Source organism: Aspergillus pseudodeflectus, assembly GCF_044049435.1.
Source record: "Aspergillus pseudodeflectus strain CBS 756.74 chromosome Unknown BJX68scaffold_10, whole genome shotgun sequence".
Classification (NCBI taxonomy): Eukaryota; Fungi; Ascomycota; class Eurotiomycetes; order Eurotiales; family Aspergillaceae; genus Aspergillus; species Aspergillus pseudodeflectus.
In genome coordinates this window covers 495,601-521,058 of record NW_027263786.1, presented here as the reverse complement: position 1 = coordinate 521,058, position 25,458 = coordinate 495,601, and the positions used below count along the sequence as shown (strand labels likewise).

Sequence of the window (25,458 nt, the reverse complement as noted above, 5' to 3'; positions counted from 1 at the left end):
GGCGCGCAGGGTAGATTGCCAGGAATGGAATAGCCTGCCTCCACTGTGGGACATCTCCGCGTCACTTCGACCTCTGCTCTTACTACTTTCTATGCCATCTCTCTGGGCTATCCACGAGCCTCTGCGATAATCCGCATACCTATTAAGATTATACTATGGAGTCCCCGCTGCCCCGTCGATGGCCATCCAGAAGCGTCCGCTCGTCCATGAACAGTCGGGAAGCCGCGAGAACTCGCATAGCGTACGACTCCTTGTCGCTAGAAGTGGTCAAAAGCTAATACAAATACGCAGATGCACTGCTTGTCGTGAGCGCAAAATCAAGTGCTCAGGGGAGCAGCCGTGCCGGTACTGTACGAAGCGGAATTTGGAATGTGTTGTTCCTGAAAATAGCAAGCGCAAGCTCTACTCCGTCGCGTTCGTCCTCAGAGCTGCCGGTGACTCTGTTTGTGCTGATGTACCTCTAGATACGTTCAAGACTTGGAAAGGAGAGTATTCTCTCAAGGATCGAGTAGGCGAGAAAACGGACGGGTCACCCCTGCCGTATCTTGGCAGGAGGAAACCGAGGAGATCTACAATGGTCCAGAACCTAGCACCCATATCAATGGTGAAGGCGTTGGGTCAAGTTTAAACGATAGAGTAGTCGCGAGCGAAAGTTTTCGTGAGCACAATTTCCACGAGTGTTGACGTTGCTAACGGTTGAATAGCCATCGAGACAGATATGGTCATGTCTTCAAGTTCAGCCTTTAGCTCTCACATCAAGGCTATCTCTGCTGTCAGATCTATAGGAGGCCGGCCTATAGGGCGATCCTCAAAAACAGCAGATAACGCGTACGAGCTGCCGCTGCCATTGGGAGGTCGAATCGGCGCCCCCTCCATTGAGAACTGGCCGACCGAGGAGGAATCACGGGAGATTGTGAATACCATCGCGAACTCTATTGGACACATACAGCACTTATTCGACCCAAGGTCATTCTTTGACCGTCTGTCCATTATCTATGACCGTGACGACTTCATTGCGTGGGAAAACGACGCGGCGACTGCTGAGATACTGATGGTTTTTGCGGTTGGGAAGCTTTTACGAGGCCAGATGCACGACAATGAATCTTTCCCAGGGTTTAGCTGCTTTACTGAAGCCATGAAGTATACTGCAAGCTTGTGCTATATGCATTCGGCTGGGATACTTGGAATAGAGGTCATGGGTTTGATAGCTTTCTACCTACAGTGTGCCGACCGAAAAGAGGACGCCTACGTCTATGTAAGTGGTAAAGGCATTTATTATTCGACGCATGGAACTGAACTTTCTAGGCGGGCATGGGTCTACGCATCGCGATCTCGATGGGTCTCCATAGAGAGAATAGTGCGTCGTTAACCCGATCGGAGAGAGTCCACTGCAATCGCCTTTGGTGGACAATATACATGCAAGAGAGGTATGCAGAACGGGCTGCTCTCTGTAAGAATTTCAATTAACGCCGAACAGAAGGCTTGCTGCGGCAACTGGGAACCCTCCGGGTATTCAAGATGAAGCAATTCGAGTCGGTTACCCAGATGACTTCCCAGGGTTTACACATCCAGCTGCACTAAACGTTAATATTAGCATTGCGAAGGCCACTGGACAAATATTACAAGGTAAGTCTAGCGACTCTGATATTAAATGGCTGCTAATGGGTGTTTAGTGATTTACGGTCACAAAGTGCAGACAGAGAGGAGCTTTATCAAAGGCGTCCAGGGAATCCTAGTCTCCCTGCATCAAATATCTAGCAGCATCCCCAATGAACTTGAGCTAGATTTCTCCGAAAAGCCTCTCAGCGTCACACGCGCAAAAGCTACCATCTATTTGATGCTTTACCAGGTATGTTCCTCTCAAAGAAGTAGCTCTTTGCTAATAATGTAGGCTATTATGCTCGCTACGCGTCCAACGCTCCTCTACTTAGCCGGCAAGGTCGCAAAGGGTCAAGGTGAACAAGAGCTTTTGCTTCAACCTTTACATCAGTTTGCGACAACCTGCATTGATTCGGCGCAGCGGAGTCTAGCAATTCTGTGCGCATTGAGAAACCAACAGCTTCTAGGTAAGCTGTTCGTGCCATTTATCCAGACCCAGAGCTGAATTGAGAAGCGAACTTTGGATTCTTCGACTTGGATGCCATATTTTCCGTCGCCTTTGTCTTTGTCCTAGCAGGGACAATATACCCGGGCAAGGGATCGTATAGCCGCGATATTCATCTCACGCTCGACCTGCTCAACCACCTAAGTCTCAATGGCAACAAAGCAGCACGCAATCGACTAGCTGATATTGTGCAAATGTGCGATCATCTTGGAATAACGAGAGAAGGGCCTGTCGTGGCATCACATCAGGGACAACTTTCATACAATCTGCATCAGGCCGCAGAGCTGGAACAACCTACCGTCCCTGCAAGAGAAGCAGAGCCCTTACCACACAATACAACACCCATCGATTTTTCGGAACCTGCGCTGCAATGGGTGAACGGTATTGACGAATTATTGCTGCAGCAGGACCCACATGACTTCTACTCGCTTTATTGTAATGACGCCTTTCCACTCGCGGGCACCGTGGAGACGGACTGGGAGGCCCTAGAGGCGCAAATATTTCACTAAATCGATTTCTCTCTCTCACACAGGAGAAGATGTTGTTAATCAATGTATTCAAACCCGGGTCCTCAAATACAGCTCTAATCGGCCTGGCTTCGGATCAAATAGTCATAGACCCTATTCAGCGCCGTTGTAGCGGTGTGAATCTGGGTCTCGCTGGTTGTGGCCCCAATGTGGGGTGTGCTGATGACCCGCCCAGTGGCCCATAACTTGCTATATCTTCCCAAGGTTGGTGGTTCCTCGTCGTGACAGTCCAATCCGACGCCATACAGCGCCCCTTCATTCAATGCGGCTATCAAGTCCTCCTCGTTCACAATACCACCGCGTGCAGCATTGATGAGAATCGCACTCTGTTTCATCTTTCGAATCTGGGGTGCGGCTATGAAATTGCGGGTCTTTGGAGTCAGAGGTAGATGCAGAGTCAGAACGTCCACATGGGGCAGCATATCGTCAATGTTATCAACTCTGATATGGTCAAGGTCGGACCATGCATCCTTTGGCGCAAACGGATCATATGCAAAAATCGGAGAGTTGAATGCACCCCGGAATATCCTCCCTACTGCCAAACCAATGTTACCCATGCCAATGATGCCGATAGCTTTCCCTTGAAGAGTTGTGCCAGAACAATGCTCCTTGCGGACTTCGATATCTGCTGCCTGGTTTACCACGATTGTTCGCAGTTGTCGTGCGACCGCCATTGTCAAGGATAGGACTAGTTCGGCGACCGACTGTGCATTTGCTCCTGGTGTGTTGAGAATGGGTATACCCCTTTTGGCACAGGCATCTTGATTGATAATGTCAATGCCCACACCTTGCTTGCCAATCGCCTTGAGATTCTTTGCTTGCGATATATCGTCGGCTGAGATGGTCAATTCGCGGACAAGGATTGCCGTTGCGTTTGCGCGCCAGTTGTTGACCTCGGGATCGGTTGGAAGCACGGTATTGAAGAGTGACTGACAGTGCGCAACCGCTGCAGGCGGGAATTGCTCGAGGAGGTAAATCGTGGGACGGGGCCCGATTGAGCCCATGGTGGCTGCTGTTTGAAGAGGTACAGTTCTAAGTGTGCTATACCACCATACCCAGACCACTGGAGGATCTTCGTGCTAAATAGGCGAAGCATATACAGACAGTTTCTGAGGGCCCAATAGTTTCCCCAGCTGAGACTGCCCCCTCTCGGCTGTCGACTCCGCGTTGTTCACTCACGCGACGGTTGATCCCCACATTGCGGTATTTGTTGCCGGGAGCGGCTTTTACATCCGTGGGCTACCCCAGCCTTGGCAGGTCAAAGTGGGAAAGCCTGAGCTCGATGCTCCACAAGCCAAACCATTCTCCAGAAAGAAAGCGCAGAGTCTGCTTCCATTGTGTTAGATGGACCATAAAAAGGGTCTTGCCATCCCCACGGGGAAGCAATAGGAGCATCAACTCACGACCCTCTACGCATTTTATCGACTACAGGCCAATCACCATTATGGCCCCGTCCATCAAGGAAGACGTCCACATGGAGGAATCTGCGGGTTTCGAGGCCAGCAAAGAGACAAACAATGACATTGCGATTGACCCGGAGGCGGAAAGGAAGGTGGTCAGAAAACTTGACCGCGTCATTATGCCTCTCATGGCAATTGTCTACTTCTTCCAATGTTCGTCAACACAACAAATGGGATGAATGTGCGCTGACCAAGACAGATTTGGATAAGCAGAGTATCAACTACGCCGCCATTTTTGACCTACGGGATGACCTTCAACTCTCTGGTTCTGAGTTCTCCTGGGCTGTCTCTCTATTCTACTTTGGCCAGCTTGTTGCTCAGTACCCAGCAGCTTACCTGATGAGTCGGGTCCGCATTACATACTTTGTTGGAGTTGCCATGTATGTTTCCGCATCGAGACTTGGAACATTTTGATAGGTGCTGATAAAGAACGCAGTGTACTCTGGGGTACTGCTGAGATGTGTCTTGCGGCGTCGCATGCCTTTAGCAGTATCGGCGCCATTCGGTTTCTCCTCGGCTTCTTTGAGGGCGCGGTGAGCCCGTCGTTTGTGATCATTACCAGCAACTGGTACTGTCGTCGGGAGCATCCGGTTCGGGTCGCGTACGTTCTCCCGCACTCATAGCCATCGCCTAGCTAACCTTTGAAGAACGTGGGTTTCCATGTTCGGCGTCTCGCAAATTGTCGGTGCGCTCATGATGTATGGCGTGGGCGGTGCTACAATGACCTTGCAGACCTGGAGAGTCATGTTTCTCCTATGTGGAGGACTGACGGTGTTGGCTGGTTTTCTCTTCCTTTGGCTGATGCCTCGCGACACCACAACCGCCTGGTTTCTCAACGAAGAAGAGCGCAAAATCGCGACGGACCGCCTCACGAGAGACCGTGCTACTCGCGACCAGACCAGTTTCGACTGGGTTCAGGCCAAGGAAGCCGTGACAGACCCACGCACGGTTATTTATTCGCTCATGGCACTGCTGATTACTATGCCAACTGCAATTGTCAAGTTCTCATCCATCGTCATTGAGGGATTCGGTTTTACCAAGTTCCAAACAATGCTTGTCGGTCTTCCGGGCGGAGCCATTGCCTTTGCTCTCGTTTGGATCGGCGCGCTCATACCCATGAGATGGCCCAGCGCTCGTTGCCTCGGTGGAATATTTCTTTGCTCTGTGCCGATGATCGGCAGTTTGCTTCTTCTCACCCTCCCTGCCTCGAATAGCTGGGGCATCGTGGTCAGCACATGGCTGGCAGCATGCACCGCGCCGCCTCTGGGTATCGCCGTCGGCCTCATGGCGTCTAACGTGCGAGGAAACACGAAAAAGTCCGTTGTTGGCGCTATATTCTTTGTCCTATACTGCGTCGGATGTATTGCTTCGCCGCAGCTGTGGCAAGCCGAGGACGCCCCGCGGTATATCAAGGGGTGCATTACGAGCGTTGTCAGCTGGGGCTTGCTGATTATTGTGCTTCTGGTCTTTTATGCCACTGCTCGGTACTCGAACAACAAGCGCGACAAGGGGTTGTATGGTGGATCTGAGGAGCCGATTATCACTGCCGACTCGGACTTGACGGAGAGGCAGGACAGAGGATTTAGGTACACGCACTAGGCACATCACCATTGTGCAGGTATACTGCGCGAATAGATAGGGGTTACAATGAGACAGGTATCTAGTGCTACAAACTATATTTAGGCAAACAAAATACAGACTCTGTTTTGGGCTAGAGTAATCTGCTGCATGCTATGAATTGCGTGCTCTCATCTCACGGCTCAGTTTTTGAAACTCATTTCGTGTCATTTTAAGCCAGGCATTCTTGCTAGAATTTATACTAGCTTCTCTGCCACTTATACATATGCTTAACCATACCTGGAGCTTCATAGTAATGCTGTCCTCGAATAGCCAGCTAGGATGTTTATTGTTTATCACGTCATGATTGCTTCCCATGTTCTCGTCTGTCCTTCAAACTTGTTTTCACCTCGCATTTGCATTATTCAAGTGTGCACGTTCAATGCTCCCAAGAGGGGCAATATCCTTATATTTATCAACATCTGAGATTCAAATCAACACGCAATACCATCTACCGGAGCAACTGCGAGTAAGTAGCAGATGAAGTGGCGGTGCTACTAGAGTCAAATGCAAAGTTAGTTGACCAGACTCTCACAGACAGTCACGACAATGAGACAACTGATCCTGCCTTTCAAGTCCCGAAAATGGAACCCTGAGGGTCTTGCGTCTCCAATCAAGCTCGGCCTGCATATGTGTCTCTTTCCACCACGGCAACAACAGCCGCATGTGCCCCACTGCTCATAATCGACGGCTTTGACATCCGGCGTTCATCTCTCTAGTACACTACAGACAGCTATCTAGAGCTGACAGCTTTCAGGCTACGGGGTTGGAAGCTGTGGATAGCTGTTCGGTCATTTTGCCCGTCATGCGCGGAAATGGGCACCGATATCTTCCCCGACCTACCCCAATCTCCTCCCATTTAGCGCGAGATTCGGAAGACATCCTCGATTAAAGATCTTACTCGCGCCTGATCCTATGCGGACACTTACAACTCCCTCGCCGTAAAACATCACATCGCAGCTAGAGTCATGGCCTCAAACACATTCCCAAATAACCTCATTACCCTCGCCAGCCGGGGTAAAGTATGCCGGGTACGTACCGCAGCCAACAACTAACGGTGGACAGCGACACTTGCACCTGATCACTAACCAATACCTGCAACAACAGACCCTCGGAATCAAATTCATAACCTCTCCCGAAATAATCTACATAGCGCGCAACGCCGGCTTCCACGCCCTCTTCATCGACCTTGAGCATTCATCGCTCTCCCTCGAGACCGCAAGCCACCTGTGCGTCACGGGGATGAATGCCGGTCTTTCACCCATCGTTCGCGTACCGGGACAGGCTGGTCCGGGGTTTATACAACGGGTGTTGGATAATGGCGCGCAGGGGGTTATTGTGCCACATGTTGATACTGTTGGTGCGTCCTCCCCTCCGAATCCAAACCAGTGCCAATGTGATACCAACGGAAGGAAGAGAGGCTAACAAGATGAACGAGCAGAACAAGCCCTTTCCGCCGTTAGAAGCGCCAAATACCCACCGCTGGGAAAACGCTCTGTAACCGGGATGCTACCGCATATGGGGTATCGCTCGGCATTGATATCCGACGTGTCCGCTGTAGGAAACTCACAGCTCTCCACGGTCGTCGTCATGATCGAGTCTCCCGAGGCTGTAGCGAACGTCGACGAAATCGCAGCCGTCGAGGGCGTCGATGTTGTTCTTGTCGGAACGAACGATCTAAGTATTGAACTTGGCGTCGCGGGTGACTTTGATCATCCGTCCTTTGTGGAGAGTATGCAGACCATTGCGGCGGCTGTTAAGAAGCACGGGAAGATACTTGGTGTTGCGGGAATATATAACCGGCCCGACTTACTGAAGGGGTATATCCATGAGCTCGGGGCGAGGTTCGTGGTCGGAAATGTGGACCTGCCGATGGTGGCAAAAGCCGCAGGGGCTACAGCGGAGGAGCTGGTTAAGCTAGAAGAATAACGCTAAGTGAGCATGAACTGTGAAGTGGACCGATCTGACCGGCCTACACGCGTAAAGGATTAGCCAGATGTAACATAAAATCATACTATCCACAACCATTCAGCCTGAATGTCTTGGCTCCCCCCCCCAGCCGAGTCGCTTACAAGTCCATGCCTCTTGCTTACGGACCCAACCCGAAAACCATTTAGCCAAGACCGATGATATCAGCGCCGTTGAAGACGCAGTCAGCCGATGCCACGAAGCCAATTATCCGCCACAGCCAGTGGTTTGTCAGGGTTTCCTCGCCGGGTGGTCGATCGCTGCCGGATGCAGCATAACCCCGGGCGGGGCAACCCCCGGAGCCCGCCCGCCCAGCCAATCCCATGATTCCCCGCAAGCCCAGGGTGAAGCTATTCAGGCTAAAATAAGGGACCCCCGGCCACTGAAGCAGGTTCCTTTGCACCGCGCATCGCGGTCGGGTCTCCTGAGCTCTGAATAAAAGGCCTCGATGCCGCGTCGGGTCACTCGCTTCCTTTCCGCTTGCTTCCGCTTTTGCTTTTGCTCGCTCACACGATATCCATCCACGCGACTGAATCACCAGTGAAGCGCTCACCATGGCCCCAGCAGGCTCAGGACAAGACCTGTCGGCGAAGCGAGCCCAGTTCGCGGGTCCGTCGGGTATCCAGGGAATTATCCAGAATCGCAAGACGTCGCTGATTGCCAGTTTTGCGGCGCTGGGTGGGTTTGTTTATGGATGTGAGTTTGTCGACACTCCTACCCTCCAATCCAAGGTGCTATCGCATGGTGTACTAATTTGTGGATAGACAACCAGGGAATGTTCGGTCAGATCTTGACCATGTCCTCGTTTACTGCGCGCGTAAGCCTCCGAAATCTCGTCCAGAAACAGGCTATGGTTATGCCTTCCAGTTCGCCGTCGCTAACTATATCAGATGGAACCGTGGTACAGTGGAACAACAGGAACGCGACAAGCGCTCCTGACTGCAATCCTCGAACTCGGTGCCTGGCTCGGAACCCTCCTGAACGGCTACCTGGCTGATGCCGTGGGACGCCGGCTAACCGTCGTCTTTGCTTGTGTCATCTTCACGGTTGGTGTCATTGTCCAGGCGTGCACGCTCAACAAGGACTATGTGCTTGCCGGCCGGTTCGTTACGGGTATTGGCGTGGGAGCTTTTAGTATGCTGGTTCCGCTGTAAGGACATCCATCGGTTTGAGACTGTTCTTCTGAGTGTACTGATGGAATTGCTAGGTACAATGCTGAGCTGGCTCCGCCAGAGGTCCGTGGTGCGCTTGTTGCTCTTCAGCAGCTGGCTATTACCTTTGGAATCATGGTGTCGTACTGTCCGTACCCTCGTATCCATCCATTCACAGCACACCACTAATCCTCATCCTAGGGATCGGCTACGGCACAAACTACATTGGTGGCACTGGTGCCTCCCAATCCGACGCTGCCTGGCTAATCCCCATCTGCATCCAGCTCCTCCCCTCGACAGTCCTTGCTGTCGGCATGGTCGCCTTTATGCCTCAAAGCCCGCGCCACCTAATGAACCGCGATAGAGAACAAGAATGCCTGGAAACCCTTGCCCGGCTGCGCAGCACATCGACCGACGACATCCGCGTGCGCGTCGAGTTCCTCGAGATCAAGGCACAGCGCGACTTTGAGCGCCAGCGTCTCCAGGAGCTGTTCCCGCAGTACCAGGATGGGAGCCTTAAGAGTAGATTTATGATTGGGTGGAATGATTACTTGTCCCTAGTCACGAACAAGGCGCTGTTCAAGAGGACCGTTGTCGCGGTTTTTGTCATGGTTTTCCAGCAGTGGAATGGTGTACGTTCCGTCCTCCTGCTACCTACATAACCTACCCCTGCGATACTTGGTCTGTCTCTGAGAGTACCGTGCTGATATACATGACAGGTGAATGCAATCCTCTACTACGCCCCCTTTATCTTCGACGGCCTCGGCCTCTCCGGAAACACCACCTCCCTCCTCGCTACCGGCGTCGTCGGAATCGTCATGTTCCTCGCCACAATCCCCGCCGTCCTCTGGGTCGACAACTTCGGCCGCAAGACCATCCTCATCGCCGGCGGAATCGGCATGGCCATATCTCACTTCATCGTTGCGGGCATCACGGGTTCCTTTGAGGGGAGTTGGGAGTCTCACCGCGGGGCGGGCTGGGCGGCTGTTGTCTTTGTCTGGGTGTATGCCGTCTGCTTTGGGTTCTCGTGGGGTCCGGTCGCGTGGATTATTATTAGTGAGGTGTTCCCGCTTGGATTGAGGGCCAAGGGGGTTAGTATTGGGGGGAGTTCGAATTGGTTGAATAATGTGAGTACCTACCTGACCCCCCACTGGCCACTCTTTTTTTTGATATGATATGGGTGGAAAATGCCTGCTAACTATATCCCAGTTTGCCGTCGCAATGTCCACCTCGCCATTCATCTCCACGAGTCAATACGGTGCATTCGTACGTTCCCTTTCCCTCTACCCTCTACCCGTTCCCTTCCCCAATCCACCCTCCACCCCACCACCATACTAATAAAATGACAGATCTTCTTCGGCGCAATAACAACAATCGGCGTACTGTGGGTCCACTTCTTCGTCCCTGAGACCAAAGGCCGCACGCTCGAAGAAATGGACGAGATCTTCGGCGAGGTCGGTTTCGCGCGCGACGACCTGGAGCGCAAAGCCAGGATTGAGCGGGAGATTGGGCTTACGGCGCTGCTGGATGGGACGGATGGGCCCAATGGGGGTGGGGTGCTTGCTGGGGAGAGGGGGGTCGAGGGGGGAGAAGAGAAGAAGGTCGAGGAGAAGGGGGTGAGCACCCATGAGTAGAGGAGAGGGGGATCTCTCTATTCTCTATAACTACTGATTTCCTTGCGGTGGGGGAGAGGGTAGAGGGTGTGGCGAGGAGAGGTGGAGTGCGGGGAAGGGAGATGGACAGTATCTAGTAAGATAGGAGCGCGTGGCTGGATATGACTGCCTTCAGGTCTGTTTCGTCGGGTTCTAATAATATACTCTACTCAGTTTGTTGAATAGGATAATGTACGTTGTCGGGTAATTATAACGTTAGTACACTACTCTGTTAATATCTCTCTCCTTTTCACTTAAAAACCAGCCCTAGGATCCGAGATCTGGAAACCTCCGAGTTGGTAACTCTATATATTCCCCTCCTTGCATCGACCCCAAACATACTGATTGGGACAGCCCTTGCTTGACCTACAATAATAAACAAGATATGCAAATCCGCTGAATCTCAGACGTAAAGCCAGCCCTACGTTTGGTGATTTTGAGAGAAAGGCAGGGTTTTTCGCGCACCAAGCATATATCCTATAGATTGTTTCGAAACTCCAGGTTTTATACCCTCCCCGCTCTCGTGAGAACGAATCCAAGTGGTGCATTCTAATCTAGCTCGGACTCACTGCGCCCCTGCAGATACGTACAACAAATGTCTCATACCAAAGACTATAGACGCTGCGACGGCCCGAGCTAGGTATCTAGCCACTTGGATCCTGGACTCACCTAGCCCGGGGCACCCCTCCTCCATTCCAAACGGCCTCAGTGTTCTTCAAACAAGCACAACAGAGCTATCTATAAACGGTACATACTGCTGCGGACATGTGATATTCGACGCCGGAACGATGCCTCGTAGGTACACCCGCACATGTCCCCAGTAACAATCCGATGCCCCGTTTTGAACGACGGTATGCTGGAATGAACTCGATGGGTTAGGACTTTTATACTGATGCTTTATCGCGTAGGTTGTGTGTGTGTGTGTGTGTGTGTGCCTGGGAATGAGATTCGAGAAGAACGTGAACAACTTACGCCAACGGCCTCTTGCAAAAGGAGGACTGATCCGGCGAAGCGAGACGACATTTTACGCGCTCTGCGAGGGGGTGAAAGTTCATTAGTGCCAGGCAATTATACTAACGTAGAGGAGCCGGCAATGAGATGGTTGAATCAGAACGTACGATTTTAGCGGCGTGATGGGGTCAATGGTGTTGCTCGTGAAGAGGATCGGAAAGGATGTAGGTGTATCTAGCGCACTGATTGGGCCTGTCAAGATTAAGACGAAACTGGTTAGCTTTTGCTTGATGTTAACTTCTCCGACGATTAAATGAGAATTAGGAAAAGAGAAGGAGGGAGATACAGAGAGAAAAAAGGACTTCCAACCTTGAACCACCATACTATCCGGCAACTGCATCCGAAACGATCGACACAAGATATTCTCAATGTAGATCGGGTACATATCACCAATATACCTGCTCTTGTTCGTCGTGTACTCGGCATACCCCTCAAACTCTTCAAGGGTCGTAAGCCGGTTGCGCCGATACGAGTCCGCGCACAGGATAGCCAGCCGACTGTCCGATATCGAATCGGAACCCGCAAACGCCCCCGCGAGAGACGACACGTTCCCGCGCTCGAGCTCGTGCAGGGTATCGGCCATACTGGGGAACCGATACAGTGGGTTGTAGATGGTGTTGAGGAAGAGGGCCTTTAGGTCGGAGTAGGTGACGAGCGCTGGGAGATCTTCTCGATTTTGACTCTGCACCATGCTCACTGGGACAGGATGGTCCTGTAGCCGCTGTATAATCCCGTCCAATCTGTTCATAATATCAGCAGTCGTGGGCCCCCAGAAGGAACACCGTTCAGGCCCCGCAGAATAACAGAGCCTCACAAACTCCCTCATCGCCTCATCCGCCTGATCCAGAAAGTCACCCCACTCATTCCCATAGTACAGCTCTGCATCCAACACCCCATCAAGAACCATCCTCCCCACGCGATCGGGAAACATAGCCGCAAACGTGCTGCCGACGATCGTGCCATAACTAACCCCATACGCCAACAGTTTCGCGTCTGCCGGAGGCCGACCGGCCAGCCTAGCCTCGGCCTCGATGAATGTAAGCAGATCGTGCGCGGCAGCTGGCGTAGTCACGTAGTATCCATACCGGGACTCGGATCCGCCATTCTCGACGGCGTCGTTGCACCACTCTCCGTAGATAGAGGCGGAGTAGAATTGCGTTGCAAGTGACGTTGCAGAGACGTTGATGTTTGTCACGCCTGTTCTGTGCAGACGCGTAAAGGCCGCCCTTGCTTCTGTGTTGTTCTGGAAGCAGTCGAGGACGAGACCGCTGTTGTTTACGCCACGGGGGTCGTAGGAGATGAAGTTGTACTCCTCTCCGAGCATTTGGCCTAAGAGAGGCGCGTATGCGAGGAGGAGGTCGACGCCGGAGCCGCCGGGGCCACCTGGTGACATGTTAATCCAGTCTAGTCCATATGGTTTCCATTCTGGTAATTGTATATGGAGTACTAGATCAAGGGTCGGGATCACACCTGGGATAAGTACAATGCTCGGGGACTCGGCGGTAGCATTCTTGCCAGCGAGTTTCATAAAGGCAATTGACGTTGTTCCTAGACCTCTGTTTGCGTAGTCCAAAGGGACTTCCAGTTTCGAGCACGTAAAGTCGTCGAAACATGGTGTCCAGGTGAGGTTGGCCGATGGTTCGATCTGGATGGACAATCAGAAAAATGTCAAAGGCTTGGAAGTTCCGAGACTCACGGTGTCGAATCCGTAGACCATGTTCTGATCGTGTACTGTATTGGCAGTACATCCCACGCTCAGAAGGAGGATGAGCACAGTAGAAAGTCGGTGCATAATGATTACTATAAGGCTTCAGATTCAGCTTTCTGCTTGCTGTCGTGTGAGAGAAGAGTGATATTGATCCCTATAGCCAGAATAGTGGTCATATGGAACTATTTATATTGCAGCTGGATTCAAACGGGGTAGCCTAGGTTGATTTCTCTTATCACTGAGAAGCCTCGACTCTCCGGTTGTACGAACTATCCAATGATTATTCCGATGGTATGTGCCAGCATCAAAAAGTCGATCTTGTAACCTGCATGGAAGGATCTAGCCCTGAGTAGATATCCACGATGTATATTGGGGCATCTCCACCTAAGAGTGTGGCTTAGCGGGGGTTGACCCGCTTATACGAACCAGCCAATCACAGTTTATGGATTTAGGCAGTCGTCTAAATGAGAAGTTATAATGCATGCATGGTATTTCCATCTATCGGTCTTCTTTGCGAGCAATCTCAATTCCATACCGTTCCCACCATCGTCTTCAATTGCGCTCAGTTAACGCCAACATGATGGACAAGAACACCAAGATGGCCAATCACGCCTGGAGAAAAAAGCCGCGCAGGTCCGCTCCAAAATCAAGACTCGGCTGTAGGACGTGCAAGTCAGTATCGATATTGTCCCGTTGATTGTTCGAGGACCCCCGAGACTGACGCTCAACCTCAGAATAAGAAGGATAAAATGCGACTTATCTCGGCCTTCATGTTTGAGATGCAGTTCTACCGGTCGGACGTGTGACGGGTACAATGAAATGCCCCACGCTCTCAAGATCGAAAACACCAAGACCTCAGGTCGTCATTGCAACCGAAAGGCCGACACAGTGGAGAGCTGCGACAAAACTTGCCACTCATGCACCATCACCCGAACGTCTCAACCAAGACCAAAACCAGGCCATGGCCTCATCCCGCAGAACCTCGAACCCTTCATGGTCCTACCAATGACCGAGCCAGGACACGCAGAAGCAGTGCGTTTCTTCGAGTACCATTCCATCAAGCGTCTGAACGAATACAACCCGTGCCAATCCTGGCGGGAGACACTCATGTTCTTCTCCCAGACCGTGCCAGCAGTGCGTTCTGCCGCTGTTGCTCTCGCACTAATCCAGCGGAAGTATCTGGATTGTAATGGTCGGCCTCAATGCTCAGACTCCAAACTGGAAGATGGATCGCCGGATAAAGCGCCCTTGTTCTACTATAACCGGGCCATTGAGCTTCTTCTAACTCAGGAAGTTGGCGACGGCATCCACGCGACGGCTATCACTCTTCTGGTCTGCTACCTTTTTATCTGCTTCGATCATCTGGCGGGCAACGACGTACAAGCAGTCAAGCACCTGCGCGGGGGTATGGAGCTGGCGCGCACGATCAACAAGGACACACTGCACTATGGCCATGGCCATGACGACTTTGTCCAGCCCTCAAAAACTCGATCCCTGATCTGCCAAGTCGCAAGACAGATCCGCCGTCTCGACATGCAGGCCGTCACGTTTATGGTTGATTGGACGCCGGCTGATATCCGAGAAGAAGAAGAAGAAGAAGAAGAAGAAGAGATATTCATGTCTTCTCAGCAGCTCCCGCTACTCTGCGATAATAGCAATGACAGCAGTGCCTTTTGCTCTCTTGACCACGCCGCCGACACGCTCCAGATTCTCGTCGCGCGCGTAGTGAGGCTGTGCAATACGGGACAGCAGGTGTCTCCACTGGGTAAGATGCCGCCGCTACCGTCTTCACTTGGGGATGTAGTTCTCACGGAGTTGGAAACGTGGTCCGCCCTCTTCGAGAACATGCTACTCGCACAAGGGGGTAACCTCGATAGAATGATGGAATCGGAAAGCCGCTCTTCGTTCGTATCACTCTTGCGCCTGCAACATACCATCGCACGTATTCTTGTGAGCACCGCCGGACCAGGCAGGGAAATAGAGTACGACAAGTACACGCCGCAGTTCGAGCAATGCGTCGCTCTAGCGGGTGCCGTGGCGGCGTCTTCGTCTTCGTACTCGGGCTCGTCGTCGTTGATCAACAACCCTAGCCGTAAGGCAGCCCCAACTGCAACTGCAACTGCGACCGCAACCGCAACCCCAGCATTTACGCCAGAAATCGGAATCGTCCCGGTCCTCTACATCATCGGCGTCAAATGCCGACATCCCGTCGTCCGCCGCGACGCCTTGAACATCCTGCGACGGCACCGCATCCGCGAGGCGATCTGGGATAGCGTCGTGACTGCGAGGGTTGTTGAGCGGGTTATTAAAATTGAAGAGGGTGGGAACGGAGAGGAAAAGGGGCAAGGGCAGGCGGAGTTGGTACAGAGTGCAGCGGATATTCCTGCGGGGCGGAGGGTACAGGCTTTGTCTTTTGTTGTTGAAGCTGGTGGAGGAGGTAGGGCGGATATCACGTATACTTTCTGTGCGCGGGAGGGGGTGTATGTTGAGTCTTTAGTGATTTAGCAGACAAGTGGTCCTCTCATGATACTGCGAGAATGCAATGAATCAGGAAATTCCGCGGATTGACGGGTAGGGTAGGATTATCTGACTTGGAAACCGAGTAAAGAAACCCAATCACCTCGACCAAGTTCTATCTAGGCAACGTAGGCATGTCTTCTCTGCCATGAAGTGCTCTTCTAGTTGGTTGAAATAGAGAAATGGGGCTGGCACCACCAGGGAGCCTTCCGTAGCCGTGGAATTAGGAAGTCACGTCCCAATGACCTTGATTAAGGTTAAGCTTCGCATCAATTTGACCTTTTGACGTGTCATCATGTCAGTCAAGCTCTCCTTCATGTCCTGGATCTCTTTCGACATACCTCTGCCTCGTACCCTTGGCCGTTCCACAGCAGTTGCGTTCATACACCATGTCCAAGACACCGACGAAGCCAGAAGCTACCTCTCTCTATGAATGTGTATGTGCGTTCCTTAGAGAAGTCACGGTGAATCCATTTGCGGATTATCAGCGAGACCCCGCGATCCTGAGTCTTCCAGAGGCCATCCTCCACAAAATCTTCAACTCGGTCCCATCGCCGATCGACCAAGTTTGCCTCCTCCTCGCCTGTAAGAAGTTCCATAACACATTCGTCTCCACAGGCGTCCTCAACCGCCGCGAGTTCGCCTTTCCTCGTCTGAAGTCTCGTCCTCATGCCGATCCCCAGCCTCGGGGAAGTGACCCGGCCAACGCAACAACAACAACCATAGAAACTTCATCACGAACAACCCTCCTCATCCGCCTCGAAGATAATCGCTGGAAATACTGTGCTGCATGTCTCCACCTCCATCCGAAACGCGAATTCTCCTGGTTCGAGCGTGGCAAGCCACCACTTGAGCGGCGCTGCATGCCAAACGCCGGAATCATTGACCTATGTCCCTGCTTTTCCCTGACGTTTCGGGACCGGAATAAGATCGCGGAGTATCTACGCAAGGTAGCTGCAAAATATGAGCCCAATTTGCAAGGATTAGATCTGAGGGGCGGTCTACGTGGCTCTCGGCGTGAGCCTCGACCTCCGACCGAGACATTTCAGATAAGTATTGACAAGAATGGGGATACGGGAATCTGGCATCAGTGCCGTGTGCTCGACAAGCCGGGTATCATTGTGGACTTCACTATGGGGCTGCTTACGAGCGGCAAGGGATGTGAGAGGCAAAGGCTCGTCGCAGGGGAGTCGGTGGCGATGATAGGGAGATATGTCATACAGGGTAATGTATCTGATTGTGATAAGTCTTTAAAGCTATTTCCGTGGCCCAATCTCGAGCTATTGGAGCATGTCCGGGCTCGACGGGAGATGGTGCTTATGCCATGTGGCGCGAGAATTCATGCACCGAACTTCAATCGGGGAGATTCTGGTGATGAATACGTGGTTGTCAACTTCTATCGGCCGCTCGGGAAGGTGAATTGGCCTGCAGACAATGTGTGGGCGAGACACTGCCGCATAGAGCATGGTGATTATAGGGTCGAGGACGAGTGAATGGAGGAAGAGGAAAATGCGGCGGCAGAAGATAAGTTTGACTTGATACTAGACGCCGAGACGTGAGCTTTATCCCAGAGACCGAATGCAAAATGAGAATCTTGTTGGACAATAGTACTTACCGTTGACCTACCTTGGTGGGCTCGTCTTAGCTTCACCCGAAGGCTACTAGTCACCAGCACTGCGTAGAAGTGCGAGCCCGGCGCTGGTGCCCGCATCCTCCCCAGACCAGAGTGGCCGCTCCGGTCCAAGTCCAAACAGATGGGGGCCAGTCGGCGACATCCCACGATGACCGATCACTCGGTCACCGCGTCCTGCGCCTCCCGTGTCCAGTTCAGAGGAGCAGGCAACAAACCCTCCTCCATCCAGAGGAAATAGTCGTTGATTTCGTCCTCTATCTCCCTCTGAACTGGACACAGAAAGTCTGGAGTGGAATCAAGGCACTCGGGTCCCTGCGGCCACAGGGAAGGCCACAGGTGCTTGTTCCACTCCTTGACAGGAAACATACTATGTATGTTGGATGTCACCAACTGGGCGATTGAAATTAGCAATGGAGCTACCATGATAAGGATGGGAGTTACTTACCAGTAAGTAGGTTGGTGAGGAAAGGAAAACAAGACCTCGACAAGAACTGATCGCAGTGTTTACACCGGTGGTTCTCTGATCGCTATTGCGGCAGGTGCGATGGAGGCTGCAGAGGTATAGGAGAAGGAGCCCTTGGACCTCAGGGAGAAGTCGCCCGCAGCGGCGCGTACGATCAGCTCAAATTGCTGTGCAGGTCACCGGTTTTGGAGGAGAAAGCGAGTAGCAGAGTCCATGGAAACATTTTATTAAGAAGTAAGCCTATTGGCAAACCCATAATATACAATATATGGTTAAGCATGTGTCTCGAGTATGCATCACCTCAAAATCCGGTGTGGCCATGCGTCTTGACTTGTCCATCACTTCAAAATCGATTTGCTGCGCTTGTGTTTGTTCCTCAAGTACGTACTCAGCGATAAGAGATCATTCATTTCCACGACTCTTAGATCGCGATGGTGAGCCTCCAGACATTCAGCGTCAAACAATTAAAGGCTCGATTGAGGTAATAAACTGATTCTGGAACGCGTGCTGAGGATGTCTTCGCCGAGTCAGAGTTCTGAAGCGGAAAGGGCGTCGTCAGACCCTCTCAGGACAGGTGAGCTTCTGAATGTGAAACGTTTCAGCGTGCTTTGCCGAAGAGAAAGAAAACGACAGAGGATTGTATCAGTACAAATGATTAGTTGAGGTTCTCAATCCCATTGTCGAATTTGTGGCTTACCTAGGTTAGCTATTCTTTGTGAATCTCTTTGGTCACGCGCTCATCAGGTCTTCTGGGGGCTATTGTTATAATATTGTAAAAATGACTATCTGATAGAATACATGTTGTCAGCCCGGGCAGCCTGTAGGACGGCGACGCGGGATGTACCAAACATACAGACGGCCATAATTCCAACATTCCATAAATAGATTTCTTTGAATGAGTATATGTTGCACCAGAATTTCTGGAGCTGGGAAACAGGCGGCTAAGGGAGCACTGTCCGCATCTCAAACTCAGACAGGAAAGCAGGAATTGTGGCCACACCAGGTTGGACAAATGGCCAGGAGAGGGTCCTAAGTGCTTTGATGTAGCGTGAACTTGGTTTGTTGATGTTCGTCTCGAGTGCAACAGCGCGTCTCGCTCTAGAATCATAGCCAAGCCAGACAGTCGAAAAGCCTCCATATCCAAGCTTGCAATAATGTCGTACTGCTCGTGCAGTATGTTCGATCATAGCAGGATGATAAACTCCAGGCTCATGTTTCTCGACATTTTCCAGCAACTCTTATACACTTGATACTCTTCGACTCAATTGATGCGCAGACGAATCTGGGTCTTGGTGGAGCTTCGCCGCTGGGAAGAACCGAATCGGTGATTCTGAAGAAGCCTCAAAGGGATTGTGAGCCAATGTGATTGAAAGACAGATAGACAGGGCAAAAGGTACGCCGGAGTCTGACATAACGCACCATTCTTTTCTGCAACTGCAACGTACACCGAGGCCTTGTTGAAAGGTTGTCGAGGAACACAACAGAGAGTTCTATAAAGGAAGATTAGATAAGCATTTTGCTGCCTGAGGCGTTCTACGGACTTAACCGGCTCAGTATCTCCGTCGGGACCAGATCTTCACCTTCCAAGTCCCCTCACTGTTTACCATCGGTCAATCTGGTCCACGGAGAACGGTCGCGATCAACCTCAAGCACTTCGCGGCTCTAGCATCAACATCCTTAGAGATTGAGATTGCTGATCCAGAATTGCCGCCCGAAATGGCCATGTTCGTTCTTTGGCGGGGCGACCTCGAATAGCATTACGCGTACCGACTGATCAACACCCCGCATAATGGTCACTCTTACATCCCTTCCACTGGAAACCCTCGAAATCATCGCATCCGACCTCGCCGACTTTAAACAGAGTCTTTACGCTTTCTCGCAAACGAGCAAGCGCTGCAATGCAGCATCAAAGAACCGGTTCCGCGCGATCACAGTGCGCGTTTCATCCCTCAAAAACCTGGAAGCCGAGATTGAGTCGTGGAATGCCATCCTTGAACGGAATTCAGCGTTCGGGTTTGTCCGGGAATTGACCATCGCTGGGCGCCTTGCTACGCCTGCTGATGAAGCAGAAGAACAAGGGGATGGCGGGAATCCGCTACCGAAGGTGATCGTTGAGCACGATCAAGGGGAAGATGAACTCACGCGCCGTGGGGAGGTCTATGACGATATTCTCCGTGGACGGTTCTATCACCTTGGGGTTGAGGAAGAGCTAAGCGATGATCCTTGGAAGGAGGTCGCGGCATTGCTCAGGAAATTGACTGGGTTGAAGGAGGTTGTGTGGGCATGTGAGAGATGGTTTCCACAACCCTTGTTGGATGTTTTGCATGGGAATCCGGGGTGCCAGTTGCATATCAAGGCATTTGATCCGCCGCGGCTAAGCAGTGCTGAATCTGATCACGATGAGGACGAGGGCGAGGACGAGGACGAGGACGACGAACCAGGGCATGATTCCGAGGGGGATACTGGCCTGCAATCATGTGATGCACTGAAGGAAGGCTGCGTCGACGAAAATGAATACAGGCTAGCGACTTCGCCGTGTCTGACCAGCGTTGTTGTGCCCGTCGCCTATGACGACCCTCATCGCGAGTCCAACGAGGATGCCGTCCAGTGGATGGTGCGAGCGCTAACGCCGAGCCTAAAGCATGTCCACATAATCGACAGCGGGCCTGGATTTGCATACCGAACAATGACTAGAGTCTCAAGCCGCCAACATATCCTCGGAGATGAGCTCAACGACGAGATCGGCCCCGGCGAACTGGAGAGCCTGAGTCTCGATCCCGTCAATGAAGAGCGCCTGGAATCCTGGGAGAAAGCTATTGACTTCTCGCGCCTTCGCAACCTTCAGCTCTGGCGCGCGCGCAGAGGTACCCTCGCGAGAGCTCGGCTATGCGACTTGAGTTCATTAAAAGTTCTTGCGCTAGATGTGTTCAATGACCGGCATTCCATTGACGCCTCGCCGGTAGATCGGGCAGTCGCCACCTTTCTCAAAAGTCTTCCTCGCCTTGAATCCCTGCATCTCACTGGGCCGTGGTCTGCGGAGACATTCGCGGCGGTCCTAAAGCACTATGGGCGATCCTTACGTACGCTATCCCTGTATCCTTCAGAGAACCGCCGCCTCCACCAGTTCCTCATCACACCAAACAACATCCAAGCAATAGGCAAATACTGCCCTAACCTGCGCGATGTCAGACTTCAAGTCAAACGCAGCAGCGGCGATAAGGAAGAGCAGGAAATATACCGGGCCATCGGTGCGCTCCCGAAAGTTAGGCACGTGTCGCTGCAACTCGACATCTACAATCCGGTCAAGGTGGGACTTCCCGAGCGGTCACTCGAACGAGACAGCGAGCACGTCCGCCAGATATTCATCAACATGGCCATTGATGAGAAACTCGCAGAGGAAATAGCTCGTCTGATCGCCTCGGAGGGCCGTATTGAGACTGTGTCTTTGGATATCGGAATCAACGTGACAGGTATACTAGGCGATGTCGCTCGGTATATGAAGCGTCAGTGGAAGTGCCTCATCGTCCCGCGTAATGCAGATGAGCTTGGGGTCGTCGTCAAGGAACTAAACGTCGAGAGACGGAAGCGCAGAGAGGAAGGGGAATCCAGCACGGAGCTGTTTGACTTTGCTAAGGCCTTTGCGAGTCTCTGGCCTTTGAATGAGCATTTGTCTGGATGGAGGCATGCCTGGCACAGCTTTCCGTTGCAGAAGGTTGAAGAGTAGGCCTGGGTGTGAACCTAGATGCATACAAATTAGTCAACCCCATGAGATTAATAACGGCTTGGGCGCAACAAGGGATATCTCGCATTATCATGCATTACTTCCAAACCCTTGGCTCTATCACTCAAGCGAGGAGGTGCACATTAAAGGCTTGGAAAAAATAAAAACCATACCAAGTTTCAGAACCGCTCAAGGTTTGTACCACCGTCATCAGGCCACACAATTTGGCGAGTTATAGTGGGACGTAAAAAAAGTTTATGAACCCCTCTGCATTTCCTAAACTTGGATCTTTTATTGTCTCATCTTACTGCAAGTGCGAAAGATCACAAACCTGGCAAAAAGGGCTTTGACTCTTGCACTGACAAAATGGGTTCTGGAGATTCTTTTATAACTTCCCCACAAACTTCCCAGACCACCTCTGCGCATTGGACCGCTTCGTACTCCAACCCCCTCGTTGTCGAGATGGACTCACAGAAAGAGAACGCGGTATCGAGCGTGGGAGAGGGCTACCAGCGTCTATCTGCTGACGACGAATCATCTTGGCCCCCCCTACTAGATCTTCCAGTCGACATCCTGGTGATAATATACGCACAGCTACCTCTTGCCTCCAAGGCCTGTCTTGCAATTACCTGCAAGTCTTTCTACAGACTGTTCTCTTCCGTCCTTGACAAAGAGTCTCTCGCCTGGCCTCGACTACTAGCTCCACAAGCACGCGATACAAGCTTGCTTGAACCCCAGCCAGACCATCCAAGAAACGAGCTCCTGATTCAACTTGAGGACGGTCATTGGCTGTACTGCTCCTCGTGTCTCAAGCTTCACCCAACGACCCGCTTCCTCCCCCACTCCAAATCCACGCGTCCAATACTCCGATACTGCGGCACGAAACCCTGGGGCATTGTCGACCTATGCGCCTGTCTCGCTCTGACCGCTGCGGATGGCAGTCGGCTAGTCAAATGGCTACAGACTGGAGCCTGTCCAACTCTCCACCGAAGCATCCGCGAGTGCTTTCGAATTCAAGATTACCACGGCAGACGACTGCTCCTGCACACATGCTCAGTCACCGGACACTCGGACGCATTCATCGGTCTCGTGATGGAGGTGACGCTCGACCGGTTCGATAGCTTGGTAGTGACCACCAGATACCATGTCCGCTGGGCGACACCGCACAGACTTCCGATCGAAGAGACCTCCATGGTGATCCACCAGAACGACGAGCGGGCATCCTACAATGCCTCGCCCGTAATGCTCTGTCCACATCTTCACGCCCTCGGTTGGGTATACAGGCACTTTATTGAGTCGTGGGATTGCTGCTTCAGTTGTGGCACGGTCCCATATCTACTTGGTTGTACCGGTGATGGTCTCTACTGGGTCGTGCAAGGGGTACGGAATCTAGGTGGATTCGATCGGTGGTTTAGAAAATCTCGGATACCATACAATGCAATGTTGACGAGATGGTATCCTTCTGAAGATTGGTATTAAATATGACTTGGATTAGGCTCTTTGTGTGAATCCTTCTCTATTCGCATCCATGTACTAGCATCTTGTGTCTTCTTGGTTACTTGGTGTCTACAGATCTGGCGCTCAATATATAGCTTGTGATTTGACGGCCAGATCATTCTGAATTTGGCCATTGCGTCCTTTTATTATCTCAATCCTAACAATGGTCCACTATTCGCGAAGCAGCGCTCTAGCAGCATCCATGATATACAAAGTTGAGCGCCTTCCTGTCATTTTGCAGCAACGACTGAGGTGTCCGCGGTGCGACTAATCATGCCCAGAAATAGTATGTACTGCGGTTTCGAGCTTTGCCTTGCCCCTTCCTGTTCAGTCGAGATAAGACGGGCCTGCTACTTGAGGATTGTTGCTATTGTTGCTATCGTTGCCCAGAGCCGCGATCGTTCCTTCCCGTTGAGTCGGAGATGCACTCATGATCTGTTGCGTCTCCGGCCCCTCCATCTCCCTCTTCTTCTCCTCAAGATCGATCTCGTTCGATCACGTAGTACTTCCAGTCCAAAGGTAAGTATAACCCAAAATCACCATGACTCTAAGAATTGCCGAACTTGCTTGGAACAGCTTGACTTTCTTCGTCGCTTTATTCCTCTTTGGGATGGACTGGCTCCTGTGAGGGGCTTGATAATCACTGGAGCCATTCTTCCGCATTCGTTGCACTTCGCATCTCACCACTTCTCAGAAGATCAAGACCCTCAAAAGCGTTTGCCTAGATTGTGCAGACATCACCTCTCCCGATTTTGCCGAAATGCCGCACCTGCCCCCCATGACCTCGAAACATCTCACACCTTGACAACCGTGTATATGTGCGGCATAACCTGGTTGGCTATTATTGGTCTAACGGGGTTTGATCTAAAGACAGGGTGACGTGCGAGCTAGACGTGGTTTGTTCGTTGGGGCTCATGCTTTGTACGACAGCTGTAGGTGCCTTGGATAGTTTTACGTATGATGAGCACAGAATACGAGTTTGATGGTCTTCATTGCTGATTCCTGATGTAGATCCAACAGAAATTGACGCATCATGCCCAGGATGTCGTTCCCATGCCTGAGCTTTCTCTCGGGTTCCTTCCACCTCCTGTCAGTTCTCCAAATCATTTCCTGGGAACCGAGAAGCCCGATGCCAGCGCTCATAATTGTCCCACTCCCAGAAGTCCTCACTTCGGTCATTTTGCATAAGGCCCAAGTCGCGTTCGCTCTGGATGACAGAGTGGAGGCCATCATCTGTGATGCCAAGCAAGCGGATCTTTGTATCACACACGCCACACGTATCTCTGCGCGATTGGTCGGGCAGGTAGGGATAGTAACGCCCGTAAGACCAAAAGAAGGCCTTGGTGTGCGGGCAGAGAGCTACGGGCGCGGTATTGCGGGGCGCTTGATAGGGCCGGAAGTAGAAGACTCGATCGTGTTCGATATCCTTGCACGGCTTTGACCAGGATACGCCATATCGCGTTTTGACCACGAGATGGCTGTTGGCATTGACGGTCACCATCGCGGTGAGTGCAACGAAGGCGGCAGGTTGACAGGTTACCGAACATTCATGAACCAACACTCGCCGGTTATCGTTGAGCACTTTCAACTCGAATTCCCGCTGGACTTTTTGATGCAGGCCATCCCCTGGTCTTCCTGTCTCTATCCACTCTGCCAGCCGGGCGCCATGTGAATGAGTCAGAGCCAGGCAAGCGCACAGATCAACAATACCGCCAAAAGGAACTTTGATACAAGACCGCTCAGACGGCGGGATCCTTGATGCCCCCCTTGGAAAGTGGCCGTGTGGATGGAGCTTAAGGCAACTAGAGCAGTATAGCCAGCGGTCGTCCTCGAGCTTGAGCAGGAGCTGATTCCGAGGGAGGTATAGTGCGCTGCCGAAGAATGCTTCGCGGCAGGGGGACGGACTTGCTAGAAGTCGGGGCCAGGATAGGCTCTTGTCGTCGAGGGCAGAGCGGAGGAGTCCGTAAAACGCCTTGCAGGAAAGAGCGAGACACGCTTTGGTCACGACGGGGAGGTTTGGGGTGATGAGGACGAAGATATCGAGCGGCAACTCTTCGAGCCGAGAGTAGAGGTGGCTGCGGCTGTCGGGGGCTTCGGGGCCCTCGTCTGCAGATGGATGCTCGTTGTCTGTGGGACCATTGTCTTTAGAGAGACGCTCAGTGTCCTTTGTGGCCTTGTCGATAGCTAGACCCTTGTCCCATGCTTCCACTCGCCGGTCGAAGAGTCGGTTTCCCACATAGCGAAATGCCCTGGTGATACAGCCCGCCATAGCTGATGCTGAACTAGCGCTTCTCTTTCTTAAGACGATGCAGTGTCACAGAGGAAGAAACCTTGGTAGACACAGGAGAATTTCTCTGCGGAAATCCCATCCGCTTAAGCTTTCGCCTGACCTAATGACGCGCATCTCCCCAACGAACAAAGTCTCCGAC

The 25,458-nt window shown here is 52.0% G+C and overlaps 11 protein-coding genes across 11 annotated transcripts; 8 read left to right on the top strand and 3 right to left on the bottom strand.

The window, feature by feature from the left end:
• Positions 1 to 206: 206 nt before the first annotated feature.
• Positions 207 to 2,613, top strand: BJX68DRAFT_264338 (uncharacterized protein; the record flags this gene model as incomplete). Its single annotated transcript, XM_071044943.1, has 9 exons — positions 207 to 241; positions 292 to 414; positions 465 to 658; positions 705 to 1,255; positions 1,306 to 1,427; positions 1,478 to 1,626; positions 1,674 to 1,849; positions 1,892 to 2,066; positions 2,114 to 2,613. The coding sequence occupies 9 exons, from the start codon at positions 207 to 209 to the stop codon at positions 2,611 to 2,613; spliced, it is 2,025 nt and encodes a 674-aa protein (XP_070901846.1).
• Positions 2,614 to 2,650: 37 nt separating this feature from the next.
• BJX68DRAFT_274164 (D-isomer specific 2-hydroxyacid dehydrogenase) lies at positions 2,651 to 3,774 on the bottom strand. The gene has a single exon (XM_071047597.1). It carries the CDS (start codon positions 3,633 to 3,635, stop codon positions 2,688 to 2,690), a length of 948 nt encoding a protein of 315 aa, XP_070901845.1. The 5' UTR covers positions 3,636 to 3,774; the 3' UTR covers positions 2,651 to 2,687.
• Positions 3,775 to 4,075: 301 nt separating this feature from the next.
• BJX68DRAFT_253780 (major facilitator superfamily domain-containing protein) lies at positions 4,076 to 5,690 on the top strand (the record flags this gene model as incomplete). The annotated part of the gene is made up of 4 exons (XM_071042773.1): positions 4,076 to 4,244; positions 4,291 to 4,471; positions 4,528 to 4,692; positions 4,739 to 5,690. 4 exons carry the CDS (start codon positions 4,076 to 4,078, stop codon positions 5,688 to 5,690), a joined length of 1,467 nt encoding a protein of 488 aa, XP_070901844.1.
• Positions 5,691 to 6,676: 986 nt separating this feature from the next.
• On the top strand, positions 6,677 to 7,637 carry BJX68DRAFT_274149 (HpcH/HpaI aldolase family protein; the record flags this gene model as incomplete). The annotated part of the gene is made up of 3 exons (XM_071047596.1): positions 6,677 to 6,739; positions 6,816 to 7,068; positions 7,150 to 7,637. 3 exons carry the CDS (start codon positions 6,677 to 6,679, stop codon positions 7,635 to 7,637), a joined length of 804 nt encoding a protein of 267 aa, XP_070901843.1.
• A 457-nt stretch (positions 7,638 to 8,094) lies between these two features.
• On the top strand, positions 8,095 to 10,461 carry BJX68DRAFT_274147 (putative MFS monosaccharide transporter; the record flags this gene model as incomplete). The annotated part of the gene is made up of 8 exons (XM_071047595.1): positions 8,095 to 8,372; positions 8,441 to 8,493; positions 8,567 to 8,826; positions 8,884 to 8,975; positions 9,029 to 9,459; positions 9,547 to 9,954; positions 10,037 to 10,093; positions 10,177 to 10,461. Exons 1-8 carry the CDS (start codon positions 8,231 to 8,233, stop codon positions 10,459 to 10,461), a joined length of 1,728 nt encoding a protein of 575 aa, XP_070901842.1. The 5' UTR covers positions 8,095 to 8,230.
• Positions 10,462 to 11,076: 615 nt separating this feature from the next.
• Positions 11,077 to 13,318, bottom strand: BJX68DRAFT_274145 (Alpha/Beta hydrolase protein). The gene is made up of 6 exons (XM_071047594.1): positions 13,187 to 13,318; positions 12,961 to 13,135; positions 11,800 to 12,873; positions 11,598 to 11,682; positions 11,452 to 11,512; positions 11,077 to 11,335 (listed from the first exon to the last, which is right to left on the bottom strand). The coding sequence occupies exons 1-6, from the start codon at positions 13,280 to 13,282 to the stop codon at positions 11,195 to 11,197; spliced, it is 1,632 nt and encodes a 543-aa protein (XP_070901841.1). The 5' UTR covers positions 13,283 to 13,318; the 3' UTR covers positions 11,077 to 11,194.
• Positions 13,319 to 13,719: 401 nt separating this feature from the next.
• On the top strand, positions 13,720 to 15,703 carry BJX68DRAFT_274141 (Zn(II)2Cys6 transcription factor domain-containing protein; the record flags this gene model as incomplete). The annotated part of the gene is made up of 2 exons (XM_071047593.1): positions 13,720 to 13,870; positions 13,933 to 15,703. Exons 1-2 carry the CDS (start codon positions 13,776 to 13,778, stop codon positions 15,701 to 15,703), a joined length of 1,866 nt encoding a protein of 621 aa, XP_070901840.1. The 5' UTR covers positions 13,720 to 13,775.
• A 401-nt stretch (positions 15,704 to 16,104) lies between these two features.
• On the top strand, positions 16,105 to 17,208 carry BJX68DRAFT_264331 (uncharacterized protein; the record flags this gene model as incomplete). The annotated part of the gene is made up of 1 exon (XM_071044942.1): positions 16,105 to 17,208. One exon carries the CDS (start codon positions 16,105 to 16,107, stop codon positions 17,206 to 17,208), a length of 1,104 nt encoding a protein of 367 aa, XP_070901839.1.
• A 2,226-nt stretch (positions 17,209 to 19,434) lies between these two features.
• On the top strand, positions 19,435 to 21,735 carry BJX68DRAFT_231687 (uncharacterized protein). The gene has a single exon (XM_071039379.1). The coding sequence runs from the start codon at positions 19,601 to 19,603 to the stop codon at positions 21,533 to 21,535; it is 1,935 nt and encodes a 644-aa protein (XP_070901838.1). The 5' UTR covers positions 19,435 to 19,600; the 3' UTR covers positions 21,536 to 21,735.
• A 163-nt stretch (positions 21,736 to 21,898) lies between these two features.
• On the top strand, positions 21,899 to 23,011 carry BJX68DRAFT_264329 (F-box protein; the record flags this gene model as incomplete). The annotated part of the gene is made up of 1 exon (XM_071044941.1): positions 21,899 to 23,011. One exon carries the CDS (start codon positions 21,899 to 21,901, stop codon positions 23,009 to 23,011), a length of 1,113 nt encoding a protein of 370 aa, XP_070901837.1.
• A 1,108-nt stretch (positions 23,012 to 24,119) lies between these two features.
• BJX68DRAFT_264328 (uncharacterized protein) lies at positions 24,120 to 25,298 on the bottom strand (the record flags this gene model as incomplete). The annotated part of the gene is made up of 1 exon (XM_071044940.1): positions 24,120 to 25,298. The coding sequence occupies one exon, from the start codon at positions 25,296 to 25,298 to the stop codon at positions 24,120 to 24,122; it is 1,179 nt and encodes a 392-aa protein (XP_070901836.1).
• Positions 25,299 to 25,458: the final 160 nt, after the last annotated feature.

What these genes read in the sequence shown, in the direction of transcription:
- BJX68DRAFT_231687 (XM_071039379.1), top strand. Translation starts at nt 19,601, where the DNA reads ATGGTCACTCTTACATCCCTTCCACTGGAAACCCTCGAAATCATCGCA.
- BJX68DRAFT_274164 (XM_071047597.1), bottom strand. Translation starts at nt 3,635, where the DNA reads ATGGGCTCAATCGGGCCCCGTCCCACGATTTACCTCCTCGAGCAATTC.
- BJX68DRAFT_274145 (XM_071047594.1), bottom strand. Translation starts at nt 13,282, where the DNA reads ATGCACCGACTTTCTACTGTGCTCATCCTCCTTCTGAGCGTGGGATGT. An exon ending in GAGCATTGTACTTATCCCAG is followed by an intron (nt 12,874 to 12,960) that starts GTGTGATCCCGA and finishes ACATGTCACCAG; the next exon opens with GTGGCCCCGGCGGCTCCGGC. An exon ending in TTTTGCAAGAGGCCGTTGGC is followed by an intron (nt 11,336 to 11,451) that starts GTAAGTTGTTCA and finishes AGTTCATTCCAG; the next exon opens with CATACCGTCGTTCAAAACGG.